This window comes from Phocoena phocoena, chromosome 17 (assembly GCF_963924675.1).
Source record: "Phocoena phocoena chromosome 17, mPhoPho1.1, whole genome shotgun sequence".
NCBI classification, from domain to species: Eukaryota; Metazoa; Chordata; class Mammalia; order Artiodactyla; family Phocoenidae; genus Phocoena; species Phocoena phocoena.
Window position 1 is genome coordinate 14,099,812 of NC_089235.1, and position 14,390 is coordinate 14,114,201.

Consider the following 14,390-nt stretch of genomic DNA (forward strand, 5'->3'; position numbering starts at 1 on the left):
TTAATCCTTTTTTTTAATGAGTTCACTTATTAGTTTTAATTTTTATTGCATGGCAACAGCTTATAAATACTTTTTTAAATTTGATTTTTATTTTATATAGGGTATAGTTGATTTACAGTGTTGTGTTAGTTTCAGGTGTACAGCAAAGTGATTCAGTTATATATATACATATATCCATTCGTTTTCAGATTCTTTTCCCATATAGGTTATTATAGAATATTGCGTAGAGTTCCCTGTGCTATACAGTAGGTCCTTGTTGATTATTTTATATATAGTAGTGTGTATATGTTAATCCCAAACTCCTAATTATCCCTCCCCCCACCTTTCCCCTTTGGTAACCATAAGTTTGTTTTCCAAGTCTGTGAGTCTGTTTCTGTTTTGTAAATAGTTCATTTGTACCATCTTTTTAGATTCCACATATAAGTGATATCATATGATATTTGTCTTTCTCTGTCTGACTTACTCCATTTAGTATGATCATCTCTAGGTCCATCCATGTTGCTGCAAATGGCATTATTCCATTCTTTTTTGTGGCTGAGTAATATTCCATTGTATATACGTGCCACATCTTCTTTATCCTTTTCTCTGTCGATGGACACTTAGGTTGCTTCCATGTCTTGGCTATTGTAAATAGTGCTGCTATGAACATTGGGGTACATGTATCTTTTTGAATTATGGTTTTCTGTGGATATATGCCCAGGAGTGGGAATGCTGGATCATATGGTAGCTCTATTTTTAGTTTTTTAAGGAACCTCCATACTGTTCTCCATAGTGGTTGTACCAATTTACATTCCCACCAACAGCGCAGGAAGGTTCCCTTTTCTCTACACCTTCTCCAGCATTTATTGTTTGTAGACTTTTTGTTGATGGCCATTCTGGCCAGCGTGAGGTGATACCTCATTGTAGTTTTGATTTGCATTTCTCTAATAATTAGTGATGTTGAGCATCTTTTCATGGGCTTTTTGGCCACCTGTATGTCTTCTTTGGTAAAATGTTTATTTAGATCTTCTTCCCATTTTTTTATTGGGCTGTTTGTTTTTTTGATGTTGAACTGCATGAGCTGTTTGTATATTTTGGAGATTAATCCCTTGTCGGTAGCTCCGTTTGCAAATATATTCTCCCATTCTGTGGGTTGTCTTTTTGTTTTCTTTATGGTTTCCTTTGCTGTGCAAAAGCTTTTACGTTTCATTAGGTCCCATTTGTTTATTTTTGTTTTTATTTTCATTACTCTAGGAGGTGGATCCAAAAAGATATTGCTGCGATTTATGTCAAAGAGTATTCTTCCTATGTTTTCCTCTAAGAGTTTTATAGTATCCAGCCTCACATTTAGGTCTTTAATCCATTTTGAGTTTATTTGTGTTTTAGAGAATATTCTAATTTCATTCATTTACATGTAGCTTTCCAGTGTTCCCAGCACACTTATTAAAGAGACTGTCTTTCTCCACTGTATGTTCTTGCCTCCTTTGTTGTAGATTAATTGACCATAGGTGCGTGGGTTTATTTCTGGGCTTTCTGTCCTGTTGCATTGATCTATATTTCTGTTTCTGTGCCAGTACCATACTGTGTTGATTACTGTAGCTTTGTAGTATAGTCTGGAGTCCTGGAGCCTGATTCCTCCAGCTCCATTTTCTTCCTCAGAATTGCTTTGGCTATTCAGGTCTTTCGTGTTTCCATAATCCTTTTAATATGCTGCTGAATTTGATTTGCTACTATTTTGTTGAGGATCTTTTCATCTGTATTCAGAACAGATATTGGTATATAGTTTTCTTGTCATATCTTTGTCTTTTCTGTCAGGACAGTGCTGGCTTTATAGAATGAGTTTAGATGTATTCCCTCCTTTTCTGTTTTTTTGGAAGTGTTTGAGAAGAATTGGTGTCAGTTCTTCTTTAAATGTTTGGTAGAATTCACCAATGAAGCTACCTTGTCCCGTGCTTGACTTTGTTTGTTGTGAGGTTGTTGATCATTGATTCCGTGTCTTTACTTATTATAAATCTTTTGTTTATTCTTGAGTAGCTTTTGGTAGTTTGTTTGTTTCTAGGAATTTTTCCATTTCATCTAGATTGTCCAGTTTATTAGCATTAAATATTCATAATCTCTTATAATCCCTTTTAAAAACATTTCTGTAAAGTTTGTAGGTTACAGACTTGATTACATTTCTGATTTTAGTAATTTGAGTCTTTTCCCTTTTTTCTTAGTTAATCTAGCTAAAGGCTTGTTAATTTTTAAAATTTTTCTTAAGAATCAACTTTTGGTTTTGTTGATTTTCTCTGTTACATCTGTATCTTCTATTTCACTTATCTCTGTTCTAATATTTATGATTTACTTCCTTCTGCTAGGTTGAGTTTAGTTTGCTCTTCTTTTTCTACTTCTTTAAGGTATAAAGATCAGTTATTTGTATAAGATGTTTCTTGCTTTTTAATGTGGGCTTTACAATTATAAATTCCCATCTGAGCACCACTTTTGCTGTGTCCTATAAATTTTGGTATGTTGTGTTTTCTTTTTTATTTGTCTCAAGATATTTTCTAATTTCCTTTCGGATTTCTTCTTTCACCCATTGGTTGTTTAAGAGTGTGTTGTTTAATTTTCTCATGTTTGTGAATTTTCTGGTTTTTCTTTTTCTTTTTCTTTTTCTTTCCAATTCATTCCATTGTGACCAGAGAAGATACTGTTATGATTTAAATATTTTAAAACTTATTGAGACTTATTTTGTGGCCTGACATATGGTCTATACTAAAGATTGTGCCATGTGCACTTGGAAGAATATGTATGGCTGTTATTCTGTGTATTTTTCTCTATATGTCTATTAGATCTAATTGGTTTATAGTGTTGTTCAAGTACTCTGTTTTCTTATTGATCTGTTTAGTTGTTCTATCCATTATTGACAGTGAAGTATTAAGAGTCTCCAACTATTGTTGTAGAACTCTATACCCTCAGTTACGTCAATGTTTTTGATTCATGTATTTGGGGTCTCTGTTGTTAGGTGTGTATATGTTAAATAATTGTTAAATCTTCTTGACTGATTGACCCTTTTATCAATATATGATATTCTTTGTTTTGTAACAAGTTTTGTCTTAAAGTCTGTTTTGTCTGATACTAGTATAGCCACCCCTGCTCTCTTTGGTTTCTGTTTTCATGGAATATCTTTCAATCATTATTTCTTCAAATATTCTTTCTTCTCCTTTTTGGGACTACCATTAGGTGTATGTTGGTACATTATACAAATTGATAAAGTAAGAAAAGTCATATGACATCTCAAATAATACTTGAATGGTATTTGATAAAGTTTTACATCAATTTCTTATTTTAAAACAAAACTAAATAAAAGGACTTTTAGAATAAAAGGATATTTCCTTAACTGAAGTATTGTCTGGCAGAAACATTTATGTAATACGTATAAAAAGTTTTCTAAGTGATTGTTCTCAAAAGGAAAAAAAGACAGTAATGTTAAGTCATTAACTTTCATGTGGGATAAATATCATTAACATTCATTAAAAACATCTCTATTGCTAAAGCTTACTTAAAAATAGATACTATATATTAATTAGGCCAGTGAAGAACAAAATAACCTGTTAGCCTATCCAGTAGATTGTGAGCTCCTGTAGAATGTCATCCCCATGAGGGCAGGGAATTTTGTTACATTTATTCCCACTGGTTTACTCCCAGAACCTAGGACAGTGCTTTGTGCTATATACCAATGAGAGAATAAATGAGTAAATGAGAATTTAAGGATTAATTAGTGCTAAAATAGTGTCCTAGTCTCATGAGATAACAGTTTAGAAGCTGTGCATTTTCAGATAACAAAAAAGCACCTTACACAGTGCAAACTGGTATAGGTACAAAGATCTGCAGGATAATATTATGTTTTTAATTTTCAATTTTGATTTGTCCTAGAGGAAAAATAATGACAAATAGGGTTCGATGAAGTTTTTTCCTTTGTGGTTCAAGCATTTCTGCTATTTACCTGGTGGAGTGGTGGTTCTGGTGGAGTGGTTGAGGATGATGAGTGGGATCTTGGCAGAAAAAACCAGCAGAGCATTTGTCTGTCAGTCCCTTGTGCATGACAGTGTGCACTGATTCTTTTATAGCTATTTCAAATTTGTGATCCAGATGAGAAAATTGAGGTAAGTACGTTAGCTTCAGTTAAAACCAGAAACTAAAACCAGTCCTCAGTAATTTTATTTATGCGCATTTAGTACAGCATATACAAAGAGGAATAGCTGTATATTTGCTAAAATTTTAGGAAAGAAATGAAAAGACCATGCATGTGTATAGAAAACACAAGTCACATAGACACGAGAGAATGAAGATGGCAAAACAATGTCTGAAAAGTCCTAATATGGAAATGCAGAAGGCAGGAGACTTGAAGTAATAAATTCAGTTATCAATTTTAGGTATATCTATAGTACTGGGGAACCTCCTGGCATATTTAAATGAAAGAATGGGAGAAACTTTCAGGAAGGAATTTTAGCATTTATTAAATTTTAGAAAACAGTGTTGAAAGATCTAAATAATTGAAATTATTTTGGTTCCAAAGAAATAGATAGATTGTATCTCAAAAGTTATTTGGAAGAAATGGTAAATTTATTATTTAACCCACAGATGGAAATTATTGGTGGAGGTATCAGTGAGTCAGCATTTGATTAATATAATAAAGAATTGTTCAAAATAGGCCCTGTTCAATATACAGTCAGCTGTTTTGTGAAGTAGTGACCTCTTTATGAATGAATGGAGCATGCCCATCTACATGGTGCTGTGGATGGGCTCCTGCTTTGGGGGTGAGTTTTGTCTCAGTGATGTTATAGGTTGTACGTAATCTCAGATTCTTTCACCTCATATGGGTCATATTATGTTGTTTATATTGTTCTGCTGTTTTCCATATCTCCTGAGGATATTTTGTAGAAAATGTATTTAAACTGTAGCCCTGAGTTTTAATACTAAGTATGACCTAAGCAAGGTTTTTTGTTTTGTTTAATATTTATTTATTTATATTTATTTTGGCTGTGCTGGGTCTTAGTTGTGGCATGCAGGATCTTCGCTGCGGCATGCAAACTTCTTAGTTGCGGCATGCATGTGGGATCTAGTTCCTCGACCAGGGATCGAGCCCAGGCCCCCTGCACTGAGAGCGTAGAGTCTTACCCACTGGACCACCAGGGAAGTCCCTCAAGGTTTTTAATCCATCAGAAACCTTTAGAGATTCTCACCTGGAGACTGTATACTGGGCTGATGACTTCCCAAATCACCTTCCATTATTTACTGAAACATCTTTTGAAATTATCCAGTGTAGTTGATTAGACCATGATTATACTGTGGCCTTCCTTGTCCTAGATTTGGATCCTATGATAAATTGGGTATCACATGTGTAGCAAATTGTCACAAGCTACAAAAATATAAAAATAAATTTGTCTTAGTTTCTCTCAAAAGTTGCTGAGGAAAAGAGCTTGGGTGTCGTTTCATTTCTCTGTAGTGCTGTATATGACCTCCCCTAAACTCAGTAGGTTACAACAACAATTTATAATTTCTCACTGTTCAGTGAATGGGCTGGGCAGTTCTGCTGGTCTCACCTGGGCTTGCCCACGTGGATACATTCAGGTGGAGTTCTGCAAAGGCTGCTAGGGTGGGCGGCGGGGCATGTCACATGATTATCTGGGGAGCTTGATTGGGACTGATTTTTTTTAAAAACCTATGTCCTTATTTTTTTTAATTGATGAGATCTTAATAGGATATGGTAATTTCCAGGAAGATTAGATAATGTAATGATGCAGATTAGAGAAATTATTCAAAAAAGGTTAACAAAAGTGCCAGTAAATGTTTTGAAGGATCTGGTTCAAATACAGTTTTCTCTGTCTCCTCTTCTGATCTCTTCCCTGTGCCTGGGCTTGTCCCCCCGGGAACTCCTGGGTAATGACCTGTGGCGTAATAGCAATATGCCTGGAAGTGTTTTCTAAAACCATTGATCACAATCACTGCTTCCACTGTCCACGCTTGAACACTGGTGTGCTGATGTTAGCTGACATCTCCTTCCCAGAGTCCCTTAAACAAAGAAACATGGAGGAAGCAGCTGCATGTTTTTAGTTTAGATTTATTTAAATTACAGAAGTAATGTTTACTTATTTTGACAATGAAAAAAATAGAGACATGTGGAAAGATAGTCTCTCTCCCTTTAGCCCTCTCAAAGTCTACTCCCTCGGAAATAGTTTGCATCCTTTTACATCCTTTTCTTTGTATAAACTAACATAAAATGTGTGAGTTGAATTGCTTTATAAAACTGGCTTTAAACTGTACAGTACACATTCTTAAGCAACTTGTTTCTATTATTTTAAAATGTATTACGGACATATCTCCATGCAAATAAATTCAGATCTATGTTGTACTTTTCCGTAAGTGCATACCTGTACCATAGTGTGAATATGCTATACTTTATTTATTCCCCTGTTGAAGTACAGTTACATTATTTCCAGAGTTTTGCCACCACAAACTTTTTGGTGAAATAAACAAATATCGTGCACTTTCCGATAAAATAAACAACCTTGTACATATATACATAAGTATGAGTGTTTTCATTTATTTATGATAATTTACCAGACAGAATAAGATTGCTGAGTCAGAGGATCAGTATATGTTTTATTATAATAAATATTTCTGAATTACTTTGAAAAAGGTAGCAGAAAAACATTTTCAGTAGGTTGAGACTGTCTTTCTTATAGCCATACCATATAAACTTTAAAAAATTATTTTATTTTAATCAAAACAAAAATATATATGGTTTAAAAAGCAAATTAGTACCACAAGGCAACGGTGTCCTTCTTTTTCTCCTGTTCTGCTTTTAATGTGGAACCACTTTTAACTCTTAGATGTTTCCTTTGGTACACAGATCTACATATGTAAATATACAAGATACTTATATAGTTCTCTTTCAGTTTTTAAATTTGAGGCATTGTCTCTTGACTTCCTTCTAAGACATTGTGCTTTATACCCAGGGCCCATCACATTCTCATAGTACAGGCAGGCAGCTACTTCAGATGTTGGTTAATGTATACTTTGCATTGATTTTTTCATGATTATGTTAATTAGCCTTTTTCACAGTAGAGCCATAAAATAGCCAACTGTTAATTTGTTTCCAGAATTAATAATTGGCTTGTTTTTCTGTTTGCTTTGCTTTCTCTGTACCCATCACTAATGCTTCACCAAACCCTGCCTTAAAGTATATATTAAACACTCTCAATATGCTTAAATACATCGTGGTCTTCTGTCTTAGTTTATATTTTATTTCATTTAAGAGGTTTTAGAGACTTCTCTCCTGTAGTCCTTTGTCCTCTTGCTCCAGTCTTTACTCCTTAGTTTCCAGACTTTTTCTCAGCTCTCTGCTGAGACCATCCTTTACTGTCATCCCAAGGCTTACCTTTTCCTTTTTCTTATGGAGGATTATCTATTTCCTGAATCTCAGGTCTTTCCAGTTTTGGGTTTACTTATTTATTTTGGTGGAGCACCTCCATTAGGAGCTTTCTGTAAAAGAGCGCTTGCCAGATATCGTTCTGAGTCCTTACAAGTATCTTGATTGATTCTTTCATTGGATATAAAATTCAAAGTTAGAAGTGATCTTCAGTTGGAATTTTGAAGGAATTTCTCCTGTGTCTTCTGGGGCCAAGCATTGCTATTGAGAAGTCGGATGACAATTTGATTTGCTATTTTTGTCCCTGAAAGCTTTTAAAGATGTTCTCTTTATTACCACTGTTGTAAAATTTTGTGATAATATGCCTTACATTATGCTGTGGACATTTTATGGATCCTTCCAATCTGAAAGGCAATTATGTTTTTATATCCTTATTATTTTGGCATTGGTCCTCCTTGATCGATGCTTTCATGTTTAAATGGTGTGAAATGTCCACTTTTTGGGGGCATCTCTCTCTTCAGGGACTAGGTTTCAGTATTCTCTACCTTGCTAAATCCAGTTACCACTCAGTTCATTTTGCATCTTCCAAAAACAAATGTGCAGCTATTTCTTGCCTAATGATGTCTTCTCTCTTTATTCAATCAATTCTTTGATAAAAGAAAAATACCATAATGTAATTTTAGTGGGAATTTGAGGCAAAGTGAAGGTAAATAGAAGTATTCAGTCTTTGTTTTATCAGAAGACAGCAAGAATGTCTTAAAAACATTTAACTAATTACTCATGAAGAAGGTAGCAATTATTTTTTAAGCTGCTAAAACATAATAGAAAATATACTTTGCTTGTGTTTTTCCATGATTTATATAAATTATTAGTTTTACATCAGCACCTGCATTTTCTTTGTTCTATAAACACTGTCACACTTCCTTACTTGTTCAGTTAAAACATGTCTTAAAACCCAGCTTCATAACTTCTCCTCTGTTTGCTCACAAGAAAACCATTTCCAAACATTTTTATTCTGTACACTGATCTTGATACAGTCTTTCACGTAATGATGAATAGTAAGTTTTTATCATTATGTAGCATGCTTATGAAGTAATCATTTTTTTTAAACATAGTGCCAAGGTCAGTAGATCATCCTAAGTGGAACTGGAGGACTAAACCAGAAAGCCGTGATTTTGATGAATTGAACCACATCCTTCAAGAGAGCAAGAAACTGGGAAAAGCCCTTGAGAATCTCTCTCGAAGTAAGTTTATTTACTTCATTATAATTGGAATTCCTAACCAATATTAAAGTAGAAACATTCATTACTATCACCAGTAACAGATTTCCAACATCCTCATTATAACTCCATGAGGGGTTGAGGAGTTCTAAGAGCGTGAGATGGGAAATGAGGACTGATCTTGCATGTTACAGGGATTTGTGGGAAGACTAGTTTATATAGAGTAGGAGGGGCTATAGACCCCCTCCCCACAATGGCTATTTGATTCCAGTCTCTCTACAGTGTCTTTGTGCGTTACCCAGGTGAGCTGGACACCTAATGGTACCTTACTCATTCTTCTCTTTCGAACCCTGTTGTTTTGTGTCATCCCAGTTAATGCATGTACCTGTTTCTTCCATGACTTTCTGATGTCTCTAAACTTCTTAAGGATAGTGACTGGGCCAGATTCTTCTTCGAATCCTCTCAGAACCTGGCAACATACCTTTTTGTAAAAGCAATGATCTGTAATCCTAGGGCCTGGGTCAGAAGTTTTGCTCTGCCACCTGTGAGGTGAATAACATTACGTAAATCATTAAACCTGTACGAGCCTTGGTCCTCTCATCTCCAGGTCAGGAAGACATGATTCTGTGTCCCTCTTCTGATAGGTGAGAAGGTTTGAAATGATACGTTTCAAGTAAAAACTTTTAAACGTTATTGTTGTGAGAGTAGACAAATATTTTGATTTGATAAATGCATTCTGTGTATGTAGAAATACATATGTACTTTATGGTTTTAGTAGTGAGTTCAAGGTATTTCTATCTTTCTCTGGTTCTAAGTAGCTCTTAGTTTTAAAAATTAGGCACCTTTAGATGCGTATTAATGCTATAGCCTCACTAAAATTTTCTTCTGGTATTACGGAATATTAAAGATTCTTAAATGGAAAATAGAACACTAGCAAATTCTAGTAGATTATATTTGAGGATCAGTATGTTTTGTAAAACAGCGTTGTGTTACTAGTTTCATGATACTTTTTTTTTAATTAATTTATTTATTTATGGCTGTGTTGGGTCTTCGTTTCTGTGTGAGGGCTTTCTCTAGTTGTGGCAAAGCGGGGGCCACTCTTCATTGCAGTGCGCAGGCCTCTCACTATCGTGGCCTCTCTTGTTGCGGAGCACAGGTTCCAGACACACAGGCTCAGTAGTTATGGCTCACGGGCCTAGTTGTTCCGCGGCACGTGGGATCTTCCTAGACCAGGCCTCAAACCCGTGTCCCCTGCGTTGGTAGGCAGATTCTCAACCACTGAGCCACCAAGGAAGCCCCCATGATATTTTTTAAAGTTAGAAATTTCCCTTGGTATATATTTTGGGAGACGTTTATATATATATATATATATATATATATATATATATATATATATATATATATATATATATATATATATATATATATATATATGTGTGTGTTTATATATTGTATTATACTGTAATTATATATTTATATACTATATTTTATTGTATTACAATTTTATATAGAGAGAGATTTCGTTTTTTCATACTTCTTAATTTATAATTCACTAGAGCCTTTATTATTAGACTTTTGTGTAGTGAACCTGTCTCAGAAGTTAACTTGACTCATGATAGGGTCTTGTAATTTTGCCATTATTAGAAAGTCTTCGGTTGGAGTTCGAGAAAATCCTGCTTTTGTCTAGATTTACTATTGGAGCAAATAATGATAAAGTGAGTTTTCAGCTAATTATTACGTTCATGAAAACAACCTTACCTGTTAATATGTCAAAGGCTTTATGTGTGTATATGTATGTATGTCTTACCCCTTTGGTCAGAGTCTGTGGCTCTTTATAGACTCTCAACTTATCTATAAACGTGAGTTTAAAAAAAGATTGAAGAAAATGCCCAGTTATTACACATCTTCACTTATAGTATTAGTCAATTTTTGTCCTTTAAAACATGACAACTACTTTTTAAACACTTGTTATATCATTGTTAATTTGTAAGAAAGCATTTGACCACTAACTAAAACTTTTAAATAAAGGAGTTTGATGCACTTGCCCAGATCTGTAGCAGACGTGTCAAGGTTCACGCTGTGGTCTGTCCCAGGAAAACCTAGCCTTAGATGGGGGCTCACAACTGAGTCGTCTGAGCAGAAGCGAGTGGGAGCTATGACAGGGGTTCATTTAACGCAGGCAGGGAAGTCTGGAGAAATAAAATGGCTGGGGTAGTGGTTGATCAGGAGAGTAGGAGAGATGCAGGTTTGGGACATTACTCTTGGGACAGAGTCAGGGCCAGAGAAGTTGTTGGGTGAGTCTGTAGCTTGGCCAGAATACGGTGTAACATTCAGCATCTATGTATGTGATGTGTATGATGGAGAGTCGTTTTTGGCTTCATTGATCGTTTTAAGGGGGCTCTTTTTTTTGTGGCAGTAGTGGTGCTGTTTATGTGGCGTAAGGGAGCAGTTGATCACACAGGGAGGGGTCGCTCATTTCTCTGTATATGTTTTTTGAGTCTCTTTTAGAACAAGATGCTACTTTCTTGGATGACTCGAGTTTCTGTGACTTTCGCTGAGATTTAATATAACGTCTTTTCTTAGGCCCAGCATGTATCTAACTACTCAGTTATCAGTTCACCTGAGATGGTGATGTTTATGTACTGATCTCACTGCCCAGAACTGAGCTATTTAATCTCAAACTATTCTTCCATCTTCCTGAAGGAGGAGGATGTTCATTCTTGTTTGATCTTGTTTGACTGTTATAATGGCTGTGGCTTGGTAACTCTTTCTCTAATCTAATGGTAACTTTATTAACCATTGTTTTATTTACTAGGAAGACTTAGGGAATGGACTCTTTTCTCCAGTATTAGTCAAAAGGAATGTTCATTGTCTTGTTATTGTGGACCTTCTTCTCCTGTGTCACAGGAAAGGTTGAAAGTTTTTAGTGATCTCCTAATTTTCATACAGTCTCTGATAGAATTCTCTCTGGCAAGGTTGGTCTTTGCTTTATCTTAGTTTTACTTTCTGAAAGATGTTACATGCTTTTAAAGTATTTGTTATTTAGTTGAGATTGACAGCAAAAAATCGTTTATGTCCCTCAAAATGGTAGAATTATCTCATCTCTACAGCTGTCAGCTTATGCAGACTGTACCATGCTGTCTTTCTGGCTTTTTGCAAACCTCTCAATGTAATGCTTTATCTTAATAAAGTCAGTCATGAACTGTGACACTCCTCATGCTGTGATTCTCTCCTCACGGTATACGTGTTAGAATAACTTCAGTGGCTTGGAATAAAGCCAGTTATTAGTTTTGTGACCTTGGGAATCTTTCTTAACCTCTCTGTGTTTGTGTCACCTTTACTGTAAAATTGCAATAATCATGGTACTATTTCTAAAGGTTTTGTGACTATCACATGAGATGCTGTATCTGAAGTGCTTGGTATGGTACCTGGTATGAAATAATTGCTAATTAAATGTTAGATATAATATTCAGTTTCTATTATTGTGTAACAAATTACCACAAACTTAGCAGCTTTAAAGAGTACAGATTTATGATTTTGCGATTTCTGTGCCTCAGGAGTACGGGTGCGGGTTAGCTGGGTCCTATGCTCAGGGTCTGGGCAGGCTGAAATTAAGGTACCGGTTGGGGCTGTGATCTCACCTGGGTTTGGAGTCTTCTAAGCTCATCCTTGTTGTTGGTCAAATTCAGAGGTTGCTCTTGTAGCACTACGATCCCTGTTTTCTCACTGAGTGTTGGCCAGGGGCTGTTCTGAGACCATTCTCAGGTCCTTGCCTCGTGGCGTCCTCCTCTCGAAACAACAGTGCACTGTTTCTTCTTTGAGGTCACTGGGGCACATCTCTCTGAAGCTTTGCCTTCTTTTAAAGGGCTCATCTGATTAGGTCAGGGCCCCCAGGATCATCTTCCTTCTGATTTACTTAGTCAGCTGTTTAGTAACTAAATCAAGAGAGTAATACCCTTTCATCTTCAGTGGTCCCACCATGCAGACTCAAAGGGAAAGGACTGCACAGGTATGTGTCTTGGGAGTCGTCCTAGAATTCTGCCTGCCACAGATACTGTTAGCGTTATTACTGTTTATCCCTAACAGCCTATAACATGCTTCAGCTGAGTGCTGCCCAACAGAAATGTAATATGAGCCACATGTGTGATTTTATATGTTCACATAGGCACCTTTCAAAAAAGGAAAAAGAATTTAAAATTAATTTTAGTAAAATATTAACCCAGTGTGTCTAAATTATTTTCAGTTTAATTGTATTCCATATAAAAATTATTATTGAGGTAGTTTATGTTCTTTTCCTTTCATACCGAGGCTTCCAAAATCCGGTGTGGATTTTATTCTACAGCACACCTCAGCGTGGACGAGCCATGTTCCAGATGTTCATTAGCCATGTGCGGCTCCCACATCGAACACCAGAGCTCTACCTAATGTTAAAACAAACACACACAAAAGCCCTTCTCAGGGCTTCTCTGGTGGCACAGTGGTTGAGAGTCCGCCTGCCGATGCAGGGGACACGGGTTCGTGCCCCAGTCTGGGAAGATCCCACATGCCGCGGAGCGGCTGGGCCCGTGAGCCATGGCCGCTGAGCCTGCGCGTCCGGAGCCTGTGCTCCGCAACGGGAGAGGCCACAACAGTGAGAGGCCCGCATACGGCCAAAAAAAAAAAAGCCCTTCTCTTGAGGTTGAGTTACCTCACACAGAGGTACAACAGAATTCCTTCTTCCTCTTTCATCCAGAGTTTCAAAAAGAACAGTTAACACGCATGGTCTCCACCTGCTCATCTTCCCCTCACTCCTCAGTGCGGTTACATAACTGCACCCGTCATTCTACTCAGACCTTTCTCACTGTGGTCACCAATTGAATCCAAGTTGTCAAACTGAATGAACACTCTTCCTCATCTTACAGAATTGCTCTGGTAGTTTTAACACCGTTGATTACTTTGTCTGCCTTCAAACTCTCCGATCTTTGAGTTTCTGGGACTTGGCCCTCATTTGATCGTTTCTGGATGCTCTCCACATCATATCTTGTAGGTTTCATTCTGACACTTCTCTTTCTTTCCTGCCGCTATGAATGCTGTTCCCACAGTTCATTCTCTGCCTCTGCTCTTTCAAATGCTCTCGGTGTCCAGCCTTATCCTCCCTCAGAGATTTAATTATCACCCCTACACAACTAACTCCGATAAGTGTATTTCCCATCCAGGCTGTGTATGCCTTTATCCAAGATGGTGGATATCCCACTGCCGTGCTAAATTCAGTATATCTAAGTAGATCATACCTCCTTCTTTACTGTGACCTTTCTTCTTCCTGAGTTGTCTCAGCTTTTGGCATCATCAGTTACTGGTTCGGCCAGCCTGGAGCCCTTCTAGACTCGTCTTTCTCCCTAACTGTTAATAATTAATTTCCAAGTCTTGATATTTTCCCTCTATCTTGGGTATGATTTTCTTCTCTGCCGCTTTAGCACCCTCTAATTCACACTCAGCACCACTGACCAGACCATTGATTTATCCATTTAACATGTTCCATTTTGTTTCATTTCATTCCTGCCCCATGACAGAAAAAACAGGTGCAGTCCCTGCTCATACTGAGCTTGTGGCTGGAGGGATTACCATGACCCTAAGTTAGGGGAGTCTTATGGCCAAAATCTCTGTGGCTTAATACAGTATAAGTATTTAGTCACTCCATATAGTGTTCCAGGGTTGCAGACAGTTCTATCCTGTTATTCTCCTATCTTTAGCACCTGATCCAAGGGTCCTGAAAGCAGAAGGAGACAATAGAGGATTATGGG

General features: G+C 36.7%; 1 protein-coding gene across 1 annotated transcript in view; it reads left to right on the plus strand.

The window, feature by feature from the left end:
* Positions 1–14,390, plus strand: part of LOC136136980 (uncharacterized protein C8orf34-like) — a 110,068-nt gene that overhangs the window by 61,871 nt on the left and 33,807 nt on the right. The window contains 1 exon segment of the mRNA XM_065895226.1: positions 8,506–8,634. Coding sequence (XP_065751298.1) covers positions 8,506–8,634 — 129 coding nt within the window.